Below are 22,219 nucleotides of genomic sequence, written 5' to 3'. Positions count from 1 at the left end.
GGTCCTCACAGGGGCATGGCCGCCACCCGTCCGGACCCCTCGGCCAGGCCCCAAACCCGAGGCCCGGCTCCTCCCAAGGCCCCGGCCGGCCGGGAGCACGGATGCAGGGATGGATGGACCAGCCCGGGGGATGGAGGGAGGGAGGGAGGGAGGGAGGGGAGGGGGAGGAGCGAGGGAGGAGGAGGAGGGGAGGGAAAGAGGGAAGAGGGGAAGGGGGAGTGGGAGGGAAAAGGGAAGGGGAGGAGAGAAGGGAGGAGGGGGAGTGGGAGAGGAAGGGGAAGAGGGAGAAGGAGCAGGGAGGGCAGGGAGGGGAATAATAATAGCATTTATTAAACGCTTGCTATGTGCGAAGCACTGTTCTTAGCGCTGGGGAGGTTACATGGTGATGAGGTTGTCCCACGGGGGGGTGGGGGGGTGTGCTCACAGTCTTCATCCCCATCTTACAGATGAGGGGAGGGAGGCCCGGAGAAGTGACTCGCCCAAAGTCACCCGGCTGATAAGTGGCGGAGCCGGGAATGGAACCAGTGACCTCTGACTCCAAAGCCCGGGCCCTTTCCACTGAGCCACGGGAGGAGGGAGGGGAGGAGGGGGGAGGAGAGAGGGGAAGAGGGAGATGGAGGAGGGAGGGGAAGAGGGAGAAGGAGGGGAAGAGGGAGAAGGAGGGAAAGAGGGAGGAGGAGAGAGGAGGGAGGGGAAGAGGGAGGAGGAGGGAGGGGAAGAGGGAGGAAGAGAGAGGATGGGAAGAGGGAGGGAGGAAGGAAAAGGGAGAAGAGAGGAAGGAGGGGAGGAGGGAGAAGGAGCAGTGAGGGGAGGAGAGAGATGGGGAGGGGAGGGAGGAGGGAGAAGGGAGGGGAGGTGAGGAAAGGAGGGGAAGAGGAGGGAGTGGGAGGGAAAGAGGAGGGACGGAAGGAGAGGGAGAAGGGAAGAGGAGAGAAGGGTGGAGGGAAAGGAGGGAGGGGAAGATTGGATAGGGACTGGGGGATCTTTTGACAGCCCCCCACCCCACCCCGGTCCAAATTTTCCCAATTCATCAGGACCCATTTGGCCTCCATTCCCAAATGAGCTTCAGCGCCCAGGATCGAAGGCTCCTCAGGCCAGGGTTGGCTCCCCCGGGGGATTTCTCTTTCCATTAGCAGTCGGGAGAGCTTGGAGTGCAGGTCAACACCCTAGGCGTGGTTCCAAACCGAACAATCCACCAATCGATGGGATTTATTGAACACTTACCGCGTGCACAGCACTGGATTAAGCCCACACCGGGTTTACAGTCTAGATTCCGCCCCTCTGGAACCTGCCCTCAGAGAAGCAGCGTGGCTTAGCAGAAAGAGCTCGGGCTTGGGAGTCAGAGGTCATGGGTTCTAATCCCACCTCCACTTCTTAGCTGTGTGACTCTGGGCAAGTCACTTCACTTCCCTGGGCCTCAGTTACCTCATCTGGAAAATGGGGATGAAGACTGTGGGCCCCACGTGGGACAACCTGATTACCTCGTATCTATCCCAGCGCTTAGAACGTGCTTGGCACATAGTAAGCGCTTAACAAATGCCATCATTATTATTATTACCCTTGCTCCTCTCCCACTTCACCATGGCTCAGGCACTTCTTCACTCCTCCCAAGCCTTGACTGCTCACCTGGTTAATTAGTTAGGCCCATGTTTTCTCCCCTACACCACACTGGGACCTGTCTACCTAATAATAATAATGGCATTTATTAAGCACTTCCTATGTGCAAAGCACCGTTCTAAGCGCTGGGGAGGTTACAAGGTGATCAGGTTGTCCCACGGGGGGCTCACAGTCTTAATCCCCATTTTCCAGATGAGGTCACTGAGGCACAGAGAAGTGAAGTGACTTGCCCAGAGTCACACAGCTGACAAGTGGCGTAGCGAGGACTTGAACCCGTGACCTCTGACTCCAAAGCCCGGGCTCTTTCCACTGAGCCACACTACACATTTTGTTCTGTTGTCTGTCTCCCCCTTCTAGGCTGTGAGCCCGTTGTCGGGTAGGGACCGTCTCTATATGTTGCCGACTTGTACTTCCCAAGCGCTTAGTAAAGTGCTCTGCACACAGTAAGCGCTCAATAAATACAACTGAATGAATTGGGACAGAGATCGTGTCCAACCTGACGAGCTGTTCTCCACCCCGGTGCTCAGCATGGAGTCAGCACTTAATCGATACCATTATTATTATTAGGAAGTTGGGTTTATCACAAGGCCTTAGGATGATGATGGTGGTATTTTTTAAGCGCTTACTATGTGCGAAGCACTGTTCTAAGAGCTGGGGGAATACAAGGTGATCAGGTTGTCCCACGGGGGGCTCACAGTCTTCATCCCCATTTTACAGATGAGGTCACTGAGGCACAGAGAAGCCCAAAGCAGTCACTTAGAAGCAGCCTGGCCTAGCGTATGCAGCCGGGGAGTGAGAAGGACGTGGGTTCTCCCACCGGCTCCGCCCCTCGTCTGCGGTGTGACCTTGGCCAAGTCACTTCACTTCCCAGCTCCCTCATCCGTAAAATGGGGATTGAGACCGTGGGACTGGGGACCGGGACCGTATCCAACCCGATTGGCTCGGATCCACCCCGGCGCATAGTAGGCGCTTAACAAATACCGCGATTATCATTATGGGATGAAGCCAGGAGGGGATTCCCAGTAGCGTTGGCCTACAACGGAGAGAGCCAGGCAGGGTGTAGTAATCACCCCAAAAATAATTTATTGGTTTGTCTCGCCACGGGAGGAGCGGTGGTCCGGTGGGGAGCGGAAGACGGAAGGACCCGGAAGGGTGGCCTCCCTTCTCCGGGCCTCGGTCCCCTCACCCGTCGAATGGGGACGGAAGCCCGTGAGGCTCGCGGGGACCCACCCGGGCGCCCGGATGGATACCACAGTCACGGGGGCGATTACTACCGTTATCGTAGTGGCTTTCCCTTACCGAGGGGGTGTGGGGAGTGGGGGTGACCCTTCCCGACGCGGCCCGCCGAACAATCCCCGCCGGCTGGGGGGGACGGGAGGGCGAGCTACCGGGCCAGCCGCCCCCCGGCCCCGTCCAGCCTGGGGAACAAGACCCCCGTGTCCGGGCCCAGCCCCCTCCCCTCAAACGGGCACGGCAGCCCCCGGCCGGCGGGCAGGAAGTCGACGGCGCCCAGGCCCCGCTCGGCGGGCGCCACGCCCAGCCGGGAGAGCAGGCGGTGGGCCGTGGCGGGCACGACGGGCTGCAGGAGGGTCCCGAAGACCCTGAGGCTCTCCAGGGCCACGTGGAGGACGGTGTCCGCCCAGGGCCCCTCGTCCGGGTGGTCCCGGCTGAGCCGCCACGGGGCGTGCCGCTGGACGAAGCCGTTGGCCTGCCGCACGCAGTCGGCCACCGCCTCCAGGGCCCGGTAGATGCGGAAGTCGTCGAAGTGGGCGGCCACCAGGCCCGGCAGGGCGGCCACCGCCTCCACCAGGGCGCGGTCCTCCGGCCGGGCCCGGGCCGCGAAGCGGGAGCGGCGGAAGCGGGGGAAGGTGCCCGCGGGGTTGAGGGCGGGGGCCGTGCAGCGATTCAAGAGGCCGCCCAGGGCGTCCGCCAGCTCCGCGTTGACCAGCCCCTCGGCCCTCTCGGGGGAGAAGTCGCCGTCCCGGCTCGGCACGCCCTGGCGGAGGAGGAAGTAGCGGAAGCCGTCCACCGTGAAGCGGTCCAGGCAGGCCCCGGGGTCCACCGCGTTGCCCAGGCTCTTGGACATCTTCCGGCCCCCGACCGTCCAGTGGGAGTGGACGCGGATCCTCCGCGGCGGGGGGAGCCCGGCGGCCAGCAGCAGGGCGGGCCAGTAGACGGCGTGGAAGCGGAGGATGTCCTTGCCCACCACGTGGCAGGTGTCGGCCGGGCCCGGGCCGGGGTAGCCGCTCACCGTCAGGTAGCTGACCAGGGCGTCCAGCCAGACGTACACCGTCTGGGTGGGGTCCCCGGGGACGGGGATCCCCCAGTGCAGGCGGCTGCGCTCCCGGGAGACCGACAGGTCCGGCAGCTCCTCCCGCAGCCAGCCCAGGACCGTCTGGCGGAAGGGCTCGGGGGCCACCGCGGAGGGGTCGTCACGGAGCCAGCGCAGGAGCGGGGCGCGGAACCGCGACAGCCGGAACATGTAGTTTTCTTCCTCCGTCCACTGCACCTGGGGACGAGGAACCCCGGCGGGGGGGCGGGGGGGTGGGGGGTCACGCCCGCCCCCCGACCGGCCGAAAGGAACCGGGGGCACGGAACCCGTCACCCGCGGGCTCGGGGGTCCTGGGTTCGGGTCCCGACTCCGCCCCTTGTCTGCCGGGTGACCTCAGCTGGAAAATGGGGACGAAGACGGTGGGGCAACCCGATGACCTTGCGATGATAACAACGGCATTCGTCAGGCACTTACTATGTGCCAAGCCTGCCTGCATTCATTCCTTCAGTCGCATTTATTGAGCGCTTACGGTGTGCAGAGCACTGGACTGAGCGCTTGGGAAGGACAAGTTGGAAACACACGGAGACGGTCCCTACCCAACGGCGGGCTCACAGTCAGTCAATCAATCAACCGTATTTATTGAGTGCTTACTGTGTGCACAGCACTGTACTAAGCGCTCGGGAAGTACAGTCTAGAAGAAGTCTGGAAGTAAGCACTGTTCTAAGCGCGGGAGGGGACACGAGGTCATCGGGTTGTCCCGCGGGGGGCTCACGGTCTTCATCCCCATTTTACAGGTGAGGTCACTGAGGCCCAGAAAAGCACTGTTCTAAGCGCTGGAGGGGATACGAGGTCGTCGGGTTGTCCCACGGGGGGCTCACGGTCTTCATCCCCATTTTACAGATGAGGCCCAGAAGCGAAGCGACTCCCCCAAAGCCACCCAGGTGACAAGCAGCGGAGCCGGGATTAGAACCCAGGACCCCTGGCCCCATGTACTTGCCTCTAGGCTATGTTGCTTCTCTTGTATCTTCCCCAGAGCTTAGAACGGTACTTGGCACGTAGTAAGCACTTAACAAATACCGCCATCATTGAGCCCGCTGTTGGGTAGGGACCGTCTCTCTATGTACTTCCCAAGCGCTTAGTGCAGTGCTCTGCACACAGTAAGTGCTCAATAATAATAATAATAATAATAATGATAGCATTTATTAAGCGCTTACTATGCGCAAAGCACCGTTCTAAGCGCTGGGGAGGTTACAAGGTGATCAGGTTGTCCCAAGGGGGGCTCACAGTCTTAATCCCCATTTTACAGATGAGGGAACTGAGGCCCAGAGAAGTGAAGTGACTTGCCCAGCGTCACACAGCTGACAAGTGGCGGAGCCGGAATTTGAACCCATGACCTCTGACTCCAAAGCCCGGGCTCTTTTGCACTGAGCCATGCTGCTTCTCTAATCGTAATAAATACGATTGAATGAATGAATGAATCATCATCATTCAGGTGAATGAATGAATGAATGAATCATCATCAGGGATTAAAAGTGAGAGCCCCATGTGGGACAACCTAATTACCCTGTATCTACCCCAGTGCTTGGCACGTAGTAAGCACTTAACAAATACCATAACTATATTACTCTATTTATTTATTTATGTATTTATTTTACTTGTACATATCTATTCTATTTATTTTATTTTGTTAGTATGTTTGGTTTTGTTCTCTGTCTCCCCTTTTAGACTGTGAGCCCACTGCTGGGTAGGGACTGTCTCTATATGTTACCAACTTGTACTTCCCAAGCGCTTAGTACAGTGCTCTGCACACAGTAAGCGCTCAATAAATACGATTGATGATGATGATCATCATCAGTTCATCATCAATGAGCACTTAATAAATGCCACTGATGGATTGTTCTCTCCCAAGCGCTTCGTCCAGTGCTCTGCACACAGTCAGTGCTCCAGAAAATACGCCTGATTGTCCTCTCCGAACACTCAGTGCTCAATAAATATTGACTGTCCTCTCCCAAGCGCTTCGTCCAGTGCTCTGCACACAGTCAGCGCTCCAGAAAATACGCCTGATTGTCCTCTCCGAACACTCAGTGCTCAATAAATATTGACTGTCCTCTCCCAAGCGCTTCGTCCAGTGCTCTGCACACAGTCAGCGCTCCAGAAAATACGCCTGATTGCCCTCTCCGAACACTCAGTGCTCAATAAATATTGACTGTCCTCTCCCAAGCGCTTCGTCCAGTGCTCTGCACACAGTCAGCGCTCTAGAAAATACGCCTGATTGTCCTCTCCTAACGCTCAGTGCTCAATAAATACTGACTGCCCTCTCCCAAGCGCTTTGTCCAGTGCTCTGCACAAGTCAGTGCTCCAAAAAATACGCCTGATTGTCCTCTCCTAACGCTCAGTGCTCAATAAATATTGACTGTCCTCTCCCAAGCGCTTCGTCCAGTGCTCTGCACACAGTCAGCGCTCCAGAAAATACGCCTGATTGCCCTCTCTGAATGCTCAGTGCTCAATAAATATTGACTGTCCTCTCCCAAGCGCTTCGTCCAGTGCTCTGCACACAGAGCTCCAGAAAATACACCTGATTGTCCTCTCCTAACGCTCAGTGCTCAATAAATATTGACTGTCCTCTCCCAAGCGCTTCGTCCAGTGCTCTGCACACAGTCAGTGCTCCAGAAAATACGCCTGACTGTCCTCTAACGCTCAGTGCTCAATAAATATTGACTGTCCTCTTCCTGTCCTCCAGAAAATACGCCTGATTGCCCTCTCCTAACGCTCAGTGCTCAATAAATACTGACTGCCCTCTCCCAAGCGCTTCGTCCAGTGCTCTGCACACAGTCAGCGCTCCAGAAAATACGTCTGACTGTCCTCTCCCGTGCTCGGCACCGAGTCAGTGCTCAATAAATACGATCGACTGTCCTGTCCCAAGCGCGCTGTCCAGTGCTCCGCACACAGCCGGCGCCCAAGAGATAGCCCGGTCTAGCGTCCTACCGGGTGGCCGCTGTCCAGGGAGACGGGGACGGTGTCTCCGGCCGGGCCGGGCCGCCAGGCGACGCGGTCTTGGGGGAGGAAGGCCTCGTCGGCCGTGCTGTACCAGCCCCGGTAGTGGCCCTTGTAGAGGAGGTCGCGCTCGGCCAGCCGGGCCCAGAAGTGGTCCACGGCCCGCCGGTGCCGGTCCTCGCTGGTGCGCACGAAGTCCCCGAAGGAGACGCCCGCCTGCTCGAAGAGCCGCCGGAAACGGGCCGAGTTCCGCTCGCAGAAGTCCGGCGGGGACAGGCCCGAGCTCGCCGCTGCCTGCTGGATCTTCAGCCCGTGCTCGTCCGTCCCTGGGACACGCCGAGACGTGGGAGGATGGACAGAGAGGTGGGGAGGTGACAGATACCAGGAGACGGATGAGGAAGGGGACAGATGGACAGATGACAGGGAGATGGATGAGGGGGGAGGAGGAGAGATGGACGGGGAGATGGACATAGAGATGGGGGGATGACAGACAGGGAGATGGATGAGGGGGAGACGGGGAGATGGCAGAGAGACAGGGAGATGGATGAGGAGGGGGGAGGCGGAGAGATGGACAAGGAGAAGGGGAGATGACGGAGATGGATGAGGAGGGGGGAGACGGAGAGATGGACGGGGAGATGGGAAGATGACAGAGAGACAGGGAGACGGATGGGGGAGATGAAGAGATGGACAGATGACAGAGGGACAGGGAGACGGATGAGAGGGGGAGGTGGAGAGATGGACGAGGGGATGGACAGAGAGGTGGGGAGATGACAGGGAGATGGATGAGGAGAGGGGGAGACGGAGAGATGGACAAGGAGATGGGGAGATGACAGACGGACAGGGAGATGGATGGGGGGAGGCGGAGAGATGGACGGGGAGATGGACATAGAGATGGGGGGATGGATGAAGAGAGGGGAGGCAGAGATGGGAGATGACAGAGAGACAAGGAGATGGATGGGGGAAGACGGAGAGATGGACAGAGATGGGGAGATGACAGAGAGACAGGGAGATGGATGAGGAGGGGGGAGATGGAGAGATGGACCGGGAGATGGCCAGAGATGGGAAGATGACAGAGAGACAGGGAAACGGATGAGAGAGGGAAGTGGAGAGATGGACGAGGAGATGGACAGAGAGGTGGGGAGATGACAGAGACAGGGAGATGGATGAGGAGGGGGGAGACGGAGAGATGGACAAGGAGATGGGGAGATGATTGAGAAACAGGGAGATGGATGAAGAGAGGGGAAGTGGAGAGATGGACAGAAAGATGTGGAGATGACAGAGACAGGGAGACGGGTGAGGAGGGGGGGACGGAGAGATGGACAGGGAGATGGACAGAGATGGGGAGATGATAGAGAGGCAGGGAGACGGATGAGGAGGGGGGAGACAGAGAGATGAGAAGACGGCAGGGAGATGGACAAAGACGGGGAGATGACAGAGAGACAGGGAGACGGAGAGATGCCGACTTGTACTTCCCAAGCGCTCAGCCCAGTGCTCTGCATACAGTAAGCGCTCAATAAATACGATTGATTGATCCCCATTTGACAGAGGAGGAATGTCGACTTGTATTTCCCAAGCACTCAGTCTAGTGCACTGCACACAGTAAGCGCTCAATAAATACGATTGATTGATCCCCATTTGACAGAGGAGGGATCAATCAATCATATTTACTGAGCGCTTACTGTGTGCAGAGCACTGTACTAGGCGCTTGGGAAGTACAAGTTGGCAACATACAGAGACAGTCCCTACCCAACAGTGGGCTCACAGTGGGCTCACAGTCTAGAAGAATGCCAACTTGTACTTCCCAAGTGCTTAGTACAGTGCTCTGCACACAGTAAGTGCTCAATAAATACGATTGATTGATCCCCAATCGATAGAGGAATGCCAACTTGTCCTTCTCAAGCGCTCAGTCCAGTTCTCTGCACACAGTAAGCGCTCAATAAATATGATTGATTGATCCCCATTTGACAGAGGAGGAATGCCAACTTGTACTTCAATAAATACGATTGATTGATTGATCCCCATTTGACAGAGGAGGAATGCCAACCTGTCCTTCCCAAGCGCTCAGTCCAGTGCTCTGCACACAGTAAGCCCTCAATAAATACAATTGATATTGACTGATTCCCATTTGACAGAGGAGGAATGCCAACTTGTCCTTCCCAAGCACTCAGTCCAGTGCTCTACACACAATAAGCGCTCAATAAATACGACTGACTGATTGATTGATCGATCCCCACTTGACAGAGAAGGAATGCCAACTTGTACTTCAATAAATACGATTGATTGATTGATCCCCATTTGACAGAGGAGGAATGCCAACCTGTCCTTCCCAAGCGCTCAGTCCAGTGCTCTGCACACAGTAAGCGCTCAATAAATACGACTGATTGATCCCCATTTGACAGAGGAGGAATGCCAACTTGTACTTCAATAAATACGATTGATTGATTGATCCCCATTTGACAGAGGAGGAATGCCGACTTGTCCTTCCCAAGCGCTCAGTCCCGTGCTCTGCACACAGTAAGCACTCAATAAATACGATTGATTGATCCCCATTTGACAGAGGAGGAATGCCAACTTGTACTTCAATAAATACGATTGATTGATTGATTGATCCCCATTTGACAGAGGAGGAATGTCAACTTGTACGTCCCAAGCGCTCAGTCCAGTGCTCTGCACACAGTAAGCGCTCAATAAATACGACTGACTGATTGATTGATCCCCATTTGATAGAGGAATGCCAACTTGTCCTTCGCAAGCGCTCAGTCCAGTGCTCCGCACACAGTAAGCGCTCAATAAATACGATTGATTGATCCCCATTTGACAGAGGAGGAATGCCGACCTGTCCTTCCCAGGCACTCAGTCCAGTGCTCTGCACACAGTAAGCGCTCAGTAAATACGATTGATATTGATATTGATTGACTGATCCCCATTTGACAGAGGAGGAATGCCAACTTGTACTTCCCAGGCGCTCAGTCCAGTGCTCTGCACACAGTAAGCGCTCAATAAGTACGATTGATATTGATTGACTGATCCCCATTTGACAGAGGAGGAATGCCAACTTGTACTTAATAAATACGATTGATTGATTGATCCCCATTTGACAGAGGAGGAATGCCAACCTGTCCTTCCCAAGCGCTCAGTCCAGTGCTCTGCACACAGTAAGCGCTCAATAAATACGACCGATTGATCCCCATTTGACAGAGGAGGAATGCCAACTTGTACTTCAATACGATTGATTGATTGATCCCCACTTGACAGAGGAGGAATGCCAACCTGTCCTTCCCAAGCGCTCAGTCCAGTGCTCTGCACACAGTAAGCGCTCAATAAATACGACCGATTGATCCCCATTTGACAGAGGAGGAATGCCAACTTGTACTTCAATACGATTGATTGATTGATCCCCACTTGACAGAGGAGGAATGCCGACTTGTCCTTCCCAAGCGCTCAGTCCCGTGCTCTGCACACAGTAAGCGCTCAATAAATACGATTGATATTGATTGATTGATCCCCATTTGACAGAGGAGGAACGCCGACTTGTCCTTCCCAAGCGCTCAGTCCAGTGCTCTGCACACAGTAAGCGCTCAATAAATACGATTGATTGATCCCCATTTGACAGAAGAGGAATGCCAACTTGTCCTTCAATAAATACGATTGATTGATCCCCACTTGACAGAGGAGGAATGCCGACTTGTCCTTCCCAAGCGCTCAGTCCAGTGCTCTGCACACAGTAAGCGCTCAATAAATACGACTGATTGATCCCCATTTGACAGAGGAGGAATGCCAACTTGTCCTTCCATAAATACGATTGATTGATCCCCATTTGACAGAGGAGGAATGCCGACTTGTCCTTCCGAAGCGCTCAGTCCCGTGCTCCGCACACAGTAAGCGCTCAATAAATACGACTGATTGATGCCCATTTGACAGAGGAGGAATGCCGACTTGTACTTCGCAAGCGCTCAGTCCAGTGCTCTGCACACAGAAAGCGCTCAATAAATACGATTGACTGATTGATTGATGCCCATTTGACAGAGGAGGAATCCCAACTTGTACTTCAATAAATACGATTGATTGATTGATCCCCATTTGACAGAGGAGGAATGCCAACTTGTCCTTCAATGAATACGATTGATTGATCCCCATGTGACAGAGTAGGAATGCCAACCTGTCCTTCCCAAGCGTTCAGTCCAGTGCTCTGCACACAGTAAGCGCTCAATAAATACGATTGATTGATTGATCCCCACCTGACAGAGGAGGAATGCCAACTTGTACTTCAATACGATTGACTGATCCCCATTTGACAGAGGAGGAATGCCAACCTGTCCTTCCCAAGCGCTCAGTCCAGTGCTCTGCACACAGTAAGCGCTCAATAAATACGATTGATTGATTGATCCCCACCTGACAGAGGAGGAATGCCAACTTGTACTTCAATACGATTGATTGGTCCCCATTTGACAGAGGAGGAACGCCAACCTGTCCTTCCCAAGCGCTCAGTCCAGTGCTCCGCACACAGTAAGCGCTCAATAAATACGATTGATTGATTGATCCCCACTTGACAGAGGAGGAATGCCAACTTGTACTTCAATAAATACGATTGATTGATTGATCCCCATTTGACAGAGGAGGAATGCCAACCTGTCCTTCCCAAGCGCTCAGTCCGGTGCTCCGCACACAGTAAGCGCTCAATAAGTACGATTGATTGATTGATTGATTGGTCGCGTGCCTCACCGGTGGAAAGGAGGATGGGGTCCGGGCACTTGAGGCGTCGGTGGCGGGCGAGGGCGTCGGCCAGCAGGGCCGAGTACAGGTGGCCGATGTGAGGCGCCGCGTTCACGTAGAAAATGGGCGTCGTGATGCAAGCCCGGGGGCGGCGCGGAGGAGGAGGCAAAGGAGGAGGAGGAGGCGTCCCCCCCAGCCCCCCGCGCAGGGCCCCGCGCAGCCCCGCGCGCAACATCACGAGCCCCGGCACCGCGTGGAGCGGCGCGCATGCGCACGGCGCCCCGCTCGCCCTGGCCACGCCCCCCGCCTCCCCCGCCGCCCAATCGGAGAGCGGCGCGGCGGGGCCCCGCCGCCAATGAGAGCGCGAGCTCCGTTTGGGCGGGGACGCGCCGGGGCTGGCGCAGGCGCGGTGCGGCGGGACGGCATCCAGTCAGTCAATCCATCAATCAATCGATTGAGCGCTTACTACGTGCGGAGCACTGTACTGAGCGCTTGGGAAGGACAAGTTGGCAACATAGAGAGACAGTCCCTACCCAACAGTGGGCTCACAGTCTAAAAGGGGGAGGCAGAGAACAAGACCAAACATACCCACGAAATAAAATAAATAGGATAGATATGGACAAGCAAAATAAATAAATAGAGTAATAAATATGTACAATCAACCAATCAATCAATCGTATTTATTGAGCGCTTGCGGTGTGCGGCACTGAGCGCTTGGGAAGGGCGAGTTGGCGACATATAGAAGGGGGAGACGGAGAACGAAGCCAAACATACTAACAAAATAAAATAAATAGGATAGATATGTACGATCAATCGATCAATCAATCGTATTTATTGAGCGCTTACGGTGTGCGGAGCACTGTACTGAGCGCTTGGGAAGTACAAATTGGCAACACATAGAGGCGGTCCCTACCCAACAGTGGGCTCACAGTCTAAAAGGGGGAGGCAGAGAACAAGACCAAACATACCCACGAAATAAAATAAATAGGATAGATATGGACAAGTAAAATAAATAAATAAATAAATGGAGTAATAAATACGTACAATCAACCAATCAATCAATCGTATTTATTGAGCGCTTGCGGTGTGCGGAGCACTGGACTGAGCGCTTGGGAAGGGCGAGTTGGCGACATATAGAAGGGGGAGACGGAGAACGAAGCCAAACATACTAACAAAATAAAATAAATAGGATAGATAGGTACAATCAATCGATCAATCAATCAATCGTATTTATTGAGCGCTTACTATGTGCAGAGCACTGTACTAAGCGCTTGGGAAGGACAAATTGGCAACACATAGAGGCAGTCCCTACCCAACAGTGGGCTCACAGTCTAAAAGGGGGAGACAGAGAACAAGACCAAACATACCAACGAAATAAAATAAATAGGATAGATATGGACAAGTAAAATAAATAGAGTAATAAATATGTACAATCAACCAATCAATCAATCGTATTTATTGAGCACTTGCGGTGTGCGGAGCACTGGACTGAGCGCTTGGGAAGGGCGAGTTGGCGACATATAGAAGGGGGAGACGGAGAACAAAGCCAAACATACTAACAAAATAAAATTAATAGGATAGATAGGTACAATCAATCAATCAATCAATCGTATTTATTGAGCTCTTACTATGTGCAGAGCACTGGACTAAGTGCTTGGGAAGGACAAATTGGCAACACATAGAGACGGTCCCTACCCAACAGTGGGCTCACAGTCTAAAAGGGGGAGGCAGAGAACAAGACCAAACATACCCACGAAATAAAATAAATAGGATAGATATGGACAAGTAAAATAAATAAATAAATAGAGTAATAAATACGTACAATCAACCAATCAATCAATCGTATTTATTGAGCGCTTGCGGTGTGCGGAGCACTGGACTGAGCGCTTGGGAAGGGCGAGTTGGCGACATATAGAAGGGGGAGACGGAGAACAAAGCCAAACATACTAACAAAATAAAATAAATAGGATAGATAGGTACAATCAATCGATCAATCGATCAATCAATCGTATTTATTGAGCGCTTACGGTGTGCGGAGCACTGTACTGAGCGCTTGGGAAGTACAAATTGGCAACACATAGAGGCGGTCCCTACCCAACAGTGGGCTCACAGTCTAAAAGGGGGAGGCAGAGAACAAGACCAAACATACCCACGAAATAAAGTAAATAGGATAGATATGGACAAGTAAAATAAATAAATAAATAGAGTAATAAATATGTACAATCAACCAATCAATCGTATTTATTGAGCGCTTGCGGTGTGCGGAGCACTGGACTGAGCGCTTGGGAAGGGCGAGTTGGCGACATATAGAATCAATCAATCAATCAATCGTATTTATTGAGCGCTTACTATGTGCGGAGCACTGTACTGAGCGCTTGGGAAGTACAAATTGGCAACACATAGAGACAGTCCCTACCCAACAGTGGGCTCACAGTCTAAAAGGGGGAGGCAGTGAACAAGACCAAACATACCCACAAAATAAAATAAATAGGATAGATACGTACAAGTAAAATAAATAAATAGACTAATAAATACGTACAATCAACCAATCAAGCAATCGTATTTATTGAGCGCTTATGGTGTGCGGAGCACTGGACTGAGCGCTTGGGAAGGGCGAGTTGGCGACATATAGAAGGGGGAGACGGAGAACAAAGCCAAACATACTAACAAAATAAAATAAATAGGATAGATAGGTACAATCAATCGATCAGTCAATCAATCAATCGTATTTATTGAGCGCTCACTATGTGCAGAGCACTGGACTGAGCGCTTGGGAAGTACAAATTGGCAACACATAGAGACGGTCCCTACCCAACAGTGGGCTCACAGTCTAAAAGGGGGAGACAGAGAGCAAGACCAAACATACCAACGAAATAAAATAAATAGGGTAGATATGGACAAGCAAAATAAATAAATAAATAAATAGGGTAATAAATACGTACAATCAACCAATCAATCAATCGTATTTATTGAGCGCTTGCGGTGTGCGGAGCACTGGACTGAGCGCTTGGGAAGGGCGAGTTGGCGACATATAGAAGGGGGAGACGGAGAACAAAGCCAAACATACTAACAAAATAAAATAAATAGGATAGATAGGTACAATCAATCGATCAATCGATCAATCAATCGTATTTATTGAGCGCTTACTATGTGCGGAGCACTGTACTGAGCGCTTGGGAAGGACAAATTGGCAACACATAGAGGCGGTCCCTACCCAACAGTGGGCTCACAGTCTAAAAGGGGGAGGCAGAGAACAAGACCAAACATACCCACGAAATAAAATAAATAGGATAGATATGGACAAGTAAAATAAATAAATAAATAGAGTAATAAATATGTACAATCAACCAATCAATCGTATTTATTGAGCGCTTGCGGTGTGCGGAGCACTGGACTGAGCGCTTGGGAAGGGCGAGTTGGCGACATAGAGAAGGGGGAGACGGAGAACAAAGCCAAACATACTAACAAAATAAAATAAATAGGATAGATAGGTACAATCAATCGATCAGTCAATCAATCAATCGTATTTATTGAGCGCTTACTATGTGCAGAGCACTGTACTGAGCGCTTGGGAAGTACAAGTTGGCAACACAGAGGCGGTCCCTACCCAACAGTGGGCTCACAGTCTAAAAGGGGGAGGCAGAGAACAAGACCAAACATACCCACGAAATAAAATAAATAGGATAGATATGGACAAGTAAAATAAATAAATAGAGTAATAAATACGTACAATCAACCAATCAATCAATCGTATTTATTGAGCGCTTGCGGTGTGCGGAGCACTGGACTGAGCGCTTGGGAAGGGCGAGTTGGCGACATATAGAAGGGGGAGACGGAGAGCAAAACCAAACATACTAACAAAATAAAATAAATAGGATAGATAGGTACAATCAATCAATCAATCAATCAATCGTATTTATTGAGCTCTTACTATGTGCAGAGCACTGGACTAAGCGCTTGGGAAGGACAAATTGGCAACACATAGAGGCAGTCCCTACCCAACAGTGGGCTCACAGTCTAAAAGGGGGAGACAGAGAACAAGACCAAACATACCCACGAAATAAAATAAATAGGATAGATATGGACAAGTAAAATAAATAAATAAATAGAGTAATAAATACGTACAATCAACCAATCAATCAATCGTATTTATTGAGCGCTTGCGGTGTGCGGAGCACTGGACTGAGCGCTTGGGAAGGGCGAGTTGGCGACATATAGAATCAATCAATCAATCAATCGTATTTATTGAGCGCTTGCTATGTGCGGAGCACTGTACTGAGCGCTTGGGAAGGACAAATTGGCAACACATAGAGGCGGTCCCTACCCAACAGTGGGCTCACAGTCTAAAAGGGGGAGGCAGAGAACAAGACCAAACATACCCACGAAATAAAATAAATAGGATAGATATGGACAAGTAAAATAAATAAATAGAGTAATAAATACGTACAATCAACCAATCAATCAATCGTATTTATTGAGCGCTTGCGGTGTGCGGAGCACTGGACTGAGCGCTTGGGAAGGGCGAGTTGGCGACATAGAGAAGGGGGAGACAGAGAACAAAACCAAATATACTAACAAAATAAAATAAATAGGATAGATAGGTACAATCAATCGATCAGTCGATCAATCAATCGTATTTATTGAGCGCTTACGGTGTGCGGAGCACTGTACTGAGCTCTTGGGAAGTACAAATTGGCAACACATAGAGGCGGTCCCTACCCAACAGTGGGCTCACAGTCTAAAAGGGGGAGGCAGAGAACAAGACCAAACATACCAACAAAATTAAATAGGATAGATATGGACAAGTAAAATAAATAAATAAATAAATAGAGTAATAAATATGTACAATCAACCAATCAATCAATCGTATTTATTGAGCGCTTGCGGTGTGCGGAGCACTGGACTGAGCGCTTGGGAAGGGCGAGTTGGCGACATATAGAAGGGGGAGACGGAGAACAAAGCCAAACATACTAACAAAATAAACAGGATAGATAGGTACAATCAATCGATCAATCAATCAATCAATCATATTTATTGAGCGCTTACTATGTGCAGAGCACTGTACTAAGCGCTTGGGAAGTACAAATTGGCAACATATAGAGACAGTCCCTACCCAACAGTGGGCTCACAGTCTAAAAGGGGGAGACAGAGAACAAAACCAAACATACTAACAAAATAAAATAACAAAATACAATCAATCAATCAATCGTATTTATTGAGCGCTTACTGTGTGCGGAGCACAGGACTGAGCGCTTGGGAAGGACAAGTTGGCGACATATAGAGACGGTCCCTACCCAACAGTGGGCTCACAGTCTATTTTATTTTGTTACTATGTTTGGTTTTGTTCTCTGTCTCCCCCCTTTAGACTGTGAGCCCACTGTTGGGTAGGGACTGTCTCTATATGTTGCCAATTTGTACTTCCCAAGTGCTTAGTACAGTGCTCTGCACACAGTAAGTGCTCAATAAATACGATTGATGATGATGATAAAAGGGGGAGACAGAGAACAAAACCAAACATACTAACAAAATAAATAGAAGAGATATGTACAATCAATCAATCGTATTTATTGAGCACTTACTGTGTGCGGAGCACTGGACTGAGTGCTTTGGAAGGACAAGTTGGCGACATATAGAGACAGTCCCTACCCAACAGTGGGCTCACAGTCTAAAAGGGGGAGACAGAAAACAAAACCAAACATACTAACAAAATAAAATAAATAGAATAGATAGGTACAAGTAAAATAAATAGAGTAATAAATGTGTACAAACATATGTACATATATACAGGTGCTGTGGGGAAGGGAAGGAGGTAAGATGGGGGGCGATGGAGAGGGGGACGAGGTGGAGAGGAAGGAAGGGGCTCAGTCTGGGAAGGCCTCCTGGAGGAGGTGAGCTCTCAGTAGGGCCTTGAAGGGAGGAAGAGAATCAATCAATCAATTGTATTTATTGAGCGCTTACTGTGTGCAGAGCACTGGACTAAGCGCTTGGGAAGGACAAGTTGGCGACATATAGAGGCGGTCCCTACCATTCAATTGTACTTCCAGTCGATCGTATTTATTGAGCGCTTACTGTGTGCGGAGCACTGGACTAAGCGCTTGGGAAGGACAAGCTGGCGACATAGAGGCGGTTCCTACCCAACAGTGGGCTCACAGTCTAGAAGCTGGGTGCTTCTAGACTTAACAATAATAATTATTAATAATATAATTATTATTATGTACTTCCCAAGCTCTTAGTACAGTGCTCTGCACACAGTAAGCGCTCAATAAATACGATTGATTGATTGATGTGCCATAGTAAGTGCTTAACGACATGGGTGCTTCTATCCTCTGTAAAATGGGGATTAACAATGTGAGCCATTCTTAATTCAAAATATTCAAAATATTAACATATTTTGTTAATATGTTCTGTTTTGTTGTCTGTCTCCCCCTTCTAGACTGTGAGCCCGCTGTCGGGTAGGGACCGTCTCTCTATGTCGCCAACTTGTAGCGCTTGGTCCAGTGCTCCGCACACAGTAAGCGCTCAATAAATACGATTGAATGAATGAATTCTGTCTCTATACGTCCCCAACTTGTACTTCCCAAGCGTGAATTTATTACTCTATTTGTGCGTATTTATTCTATTCATTTTATTTTGTTGATATGTTTTGTTCTCTGTCTCCCCCTTCTAGACTGTGAGCCTGCTGTTGGGTAGGGACCGTCTCTATTTGTTGCCCATTTGTACTTCCCAGGCGCTTAGTACAGTGCTCTGCACACACTAAGCGCTCAATAAATACGATTGAATGAATGAAGTCCAGTGAGCTCGTGGGCCACAGAGGTCAAAAGGGCGTAAGGGGTTGGCGCAGGCGCACTGAGGCTCGCGCGCGCGCCGCCTTCCCGGGTCCAATCAGCGCGCGGGCTTGGATTGGGCGTGGCCTCGTGAGGCAGGGGCGGGGCTGGCGCAGGCGCACTGAGGCGCGCCGGGATCCCGCGTCCAATGAGCGCGCGGGCCTGGGGTGTGGGCGGGGCTGGAGCAGCGAGCGCGCGGGCTCCTGCGGTCAAAAGCGCATGTGGGGCTGGCGCAGGCGCACTGAAGCGCGCCGGGTTCCCGCGTCCAATGAGCGCGCGGGCCTGGGGAGGGGGCGGGGCTGGAGCAGTGAGCGCGCGGGCTCCTGCGGTCAAAAGGTCACGAAGGGTTGGCGCAGGCGCACTGCGGTGGGGCGGGGCTGGGGAAAAGGGCTCGACGGGGTGGGGGCCGGCGCAGGCGCAGTGAGGCGGGCCGGGGTTCCCGCGTAAAGTGAGCTCGCAGGCCAAAAGGGCATGCATTCATTCATTCATTCATTCATTCATTCATTCATTCGTATTTATTGAGCGCTGACTGTGTAGAGCTCTGTACTAAGCGCTTGGCAAGTACAAGTTGGCAACATCCAGACTGAGCCCCCTCCTTCCTCTCCCCTTTCCCATCCCCCCTGCCTTACCTCCTTCCCTCCCCACAGCACCTGTATATATGTTTGTACGTATTTATTACTCCATTTATTTTACTTGCACATATTTATTCTATGTATTTTATTTTGTTAATATGTTTTGTTTTGTTCATTCATTCATTCAATCGTATTTATTGAGCGCTTACTGTGTGCAGAGCACTGTGCTAAGCGCTTGGGAAGTCCAAGTTGGCAACATAGAGACACGGTCCCTGCCCAACAGCGGGCTCACAGTCTAGAAGGGGGAGACAGACAACCAAACAAAACATATTAACAAAATAAATAGAATAAATATGTACAAGTAAAATGAATAGAGTAATAAATACGTTGTCTGTCTTCCCTTCTAGACTGAGCCAACAAAACAAAACATTAACATCAAATAAATAGAATAAATATGTACAAGTAAAATAGAGTAATAAATATGCTGTCTGTCTCCCCCTTCTAGACTGTGAGCCAACAAACAAAACATATTAACAAAATAAAATAAATAGAATAAATATGTACAAGTAAAATAGAGTAATAAATATGTTGTCTGTCTCCCCCTTCTAGACTGAGCCAACAAAACAAAACATATTAACAAAATTAAATAGAATAAATATGTACAAATAAAATAGAGTAATAAATATGTTGTCTGTCTCCCCCTTCTAGACTGTGAGCCAACAAAACAAAACATATTAACAAAATAAAATGAATAGAATATGTACAAGTAAACTAGAGTAATAAATATGTTGTCTGTCTCCCCCTTCTAGACTGTGAGCCAACAAAACATATTAACGAAATAAAATAAATAGAATAAATATGTACAAGTAAAATAGGGTAATAAATATGTTGTCTGTCTCCCCCTTCTAGACTGTGAGCCAACAAAACATATTAACATCAAATAAATAGAATAAATATGTACAAGTAAAATAATAGACTAATATGTTGTCTGTCTCCCCCTTCAAGACCGTGAGCCAAACAAAACATATTAACAAAATAAAATAGAATAAATATGTACAAGTAAAATAAATAAGTAGCGTAATAAATATGTTGTCTGTCTCCCCCTTCTAGACTGAGCCAACAAAACATATTAACAAAATAGAATAAATATGTACAAGTAAAATAAATAAGTAGAGTAATAAATATGTTGTCTGTCTCCCCCTTCTAGACTGTGAGCCAACAAAACATATAAACAAAATTAAATAGAATAAATATGTACAAGTAAAATAGAGTAATAAATATGTTGTCTGTCTCCCCCTTCTAGACTTTGAGCCAACAAAACATATTAACAAAATTAAATAGAATAAATATGTACAAGTAAAATAGAGTAATAAATATGTTGTCTGTCTCCCCCTTCTAGACTTTTAGCCCGCTGTTGGGTAGGTACCATCTCTCTATGTTGCCAACTTGTACTTCCCAAGCGCTTAGTACAGAGCTCTGCACACGGTAAGCGCTCAGTAAATACGATTGAATGAATGAACATATAGGGATGGGCATGTAGGGGTGGCGCAGGCGCAGTGCGGCGGGCCGGGGCTGGCGCAGGCGCACTGCAGCCGCCGGCCGGCGTTCCCGCGTCCAATGAGCGCGCGGGGTCGGAGGGGGCTCCCGCGCCCTTAATAGCATGAGGGGGTTGGCGCAGGCGCACTTCGGGGGGGCCGCTAATGAGCGCGCGGGCCGCGGGCTCCGTCGGCCAATGAGAGCGCGACTGGGGAAGGGGGCGTGGCTAGCGGTGAAGGCCCCGGGCGGCCCGTGCGTGCGTGCTTACGTAAGGACGTACGTACGTGCGTGGGTCACCTCGACGCCTCTACTGCTGCTGCTGCCATCATGTCCATGTTCCCCAGGCTGGTGGCCTTGGTGAGGCCCGGGCAGGGCCGCCCTGCAGGTCAGCACCCGGGCCTGTCTCGGGGGGCGGGATCCTAGTCGTTCTCTCCTTTTTATAATAACAACCATCATCATGATGGCATTTATTAAGCGCTTACTATGTGCCAAGCACTGTCTTAAGCACAGGGGAGGTTACAGGGTGATGAAGTTGTCCCACGTGGGGCTCACAGTCTTCACCCCCATTTTTGACAGATGAGGGAACTGAGGCCCAGAGAATAATAATGGCATTTATTAAGCGCTTACTATGTGCCAAGCACTGTCCTAAGCACAGGGGAGGTTTCAGGGTGATCAGGTTGCCCCACGTGGGGCTCACAGTCTTCACCCCCATTTGACAGATGAGGGAACTGAGGACCAGAGAATAATAATAATGGCATTTATTAAGCGCTTACTATGTGCCAAGCACTGTCCTAAGCACAGGGGAGGTTACAGGGTGATCAGGTTGCCCCACGTGGGGCTCACAGTCTTCACCCCCATTTGACAGATGAGGGAACTGAGGCCCAGAGACTAATAATAATAATGGCATTTTGGTCACAGTCTTCACCCCCATTTGGCAGATGAGGGAACTGAGGCCCAGAGAATAATAATGGCATTTATTAAGCGCTTACTATGTGCCAAGCACTGTCCTAAGCACAGGGGAGGTTACAGGGTGATCAGGTTGCCCCACGTGGGGCTCACAGTCTTCACCCCCATTTGACAGATGAGGGAACTGAGGACCAGAGAATAATAATAATGGCATTTATTAAGCGCTTACTATGTGCCAAGCACTGTCCTAAGCACAGGGGAGGTTACAGGGTGATCAGGTTGCCCCACGTGGGGGTCACAGTCTTCACCCCCATTTGACAGATGAGGGAACTGAGGCCCAGAGAATAATAATAATAATAATGGCATTTATTAAGCGCTTACTATGTGCCAAGCACTGTCCTAAGCACAGGGGAGGTTACAGGGTGATCAGGTTGCCCCACGTGGGGGTCACAGTCTTCTTCCCCATTTGACAGATGAGGGAACTTGGGCCCAGAAAATAATAGTAGCGATGGCATTTGTTAATCGCTTACTATGTAGGACATAGTACTACTTACTATGAGAAGCAGCGTGGCTCAGTTTAAAAGAGCACGGGCTTTGGAGTCAGAGGTCATGGCTTCAAATCCCGGCTCCGCCACTTGTCAGCTGTGTGACTTTGCGCAAGTCACTTAACTTCTCTGTGCCTCAGTTCCCTCATCTGTAAAATGGGGATGAAGACTGTGAGCCCCACGTGGGACAACCTCATAACCTTGTATCCCCCCAGCGCTTAGAACAGTGCTTTGCACACA

At 50.6% G+C, this 22,219-nt stretch overlaps 2 protein-coding genes across 2 annotated transcripts in view; one reads left to right on the top strand and one right to left on the bottom strand.

The window, feature by feature from the left end:
- Positions 1-2,677: 2,677 nt before the first annotated feature.
- On the bottom strand, positions 2,678-20,854 carry MARS2 (methionyl-tRNA synthetase 2, mitochondrial). Its single transcript, XM_038748414.1, has 6 exons — positions 20,826-20,854; positions 20,513-20,736; positions 18,543-18,702; positions 11,606-11,991; positions 6,875-7,209; positions 2,678-4,126 (listed from the first exon to the last, which is right to left on the bottom strand). The coding sequence occupies exons 1-6, from the start codon at positions 20,852-20,854 to the stop codon at positions 3,002-3,004; spliced, it is 2,259 nt and encodes a 752-aa protein (XP_038604342.1). The 3' UTR covers positions 2,678-3,001.
- Positions 20,845-22,219, top strand: part of AIFM1 (apoptosis inducing factor mitochondria associated 1) — an 18,582-nt gene continuing 17,207 nt past the window's right edge. Inside the window, exon 1 of the mRNA XM_038748020.1 lies at positions 20,845-20,913. Coding sequence (XP_038603948.1) covers positions 20,856-20,913 — 58 coding nt within the window. The 5' untranslated portion in view covers positions 20,845-20,855. The remainder of the gene's footprint in view (positions 20,914-22,219) is intronic.

This window comes from Tachyglossus aculeatus, chromosome 6 (genome assembly GCF_015852505.1).
Source record: "Tachyglossus aculeatus isolate mTacAcu1 chromosome 6, mTacAcu1.pri, whole genome shotgun sequence".
Taxonomy (NCBI): Eukaryota; Metazoa; Chordata; class Mammalia; order Monotremata; family Tachyglossidae; genus Tachyglossus; species Tachyglossus aculeatus.
The sequence above is the reverse complement of the archived record's forward strand: the minus strand, read 5'-3'. Positions and strand labels throughout refer to the sequence as shown.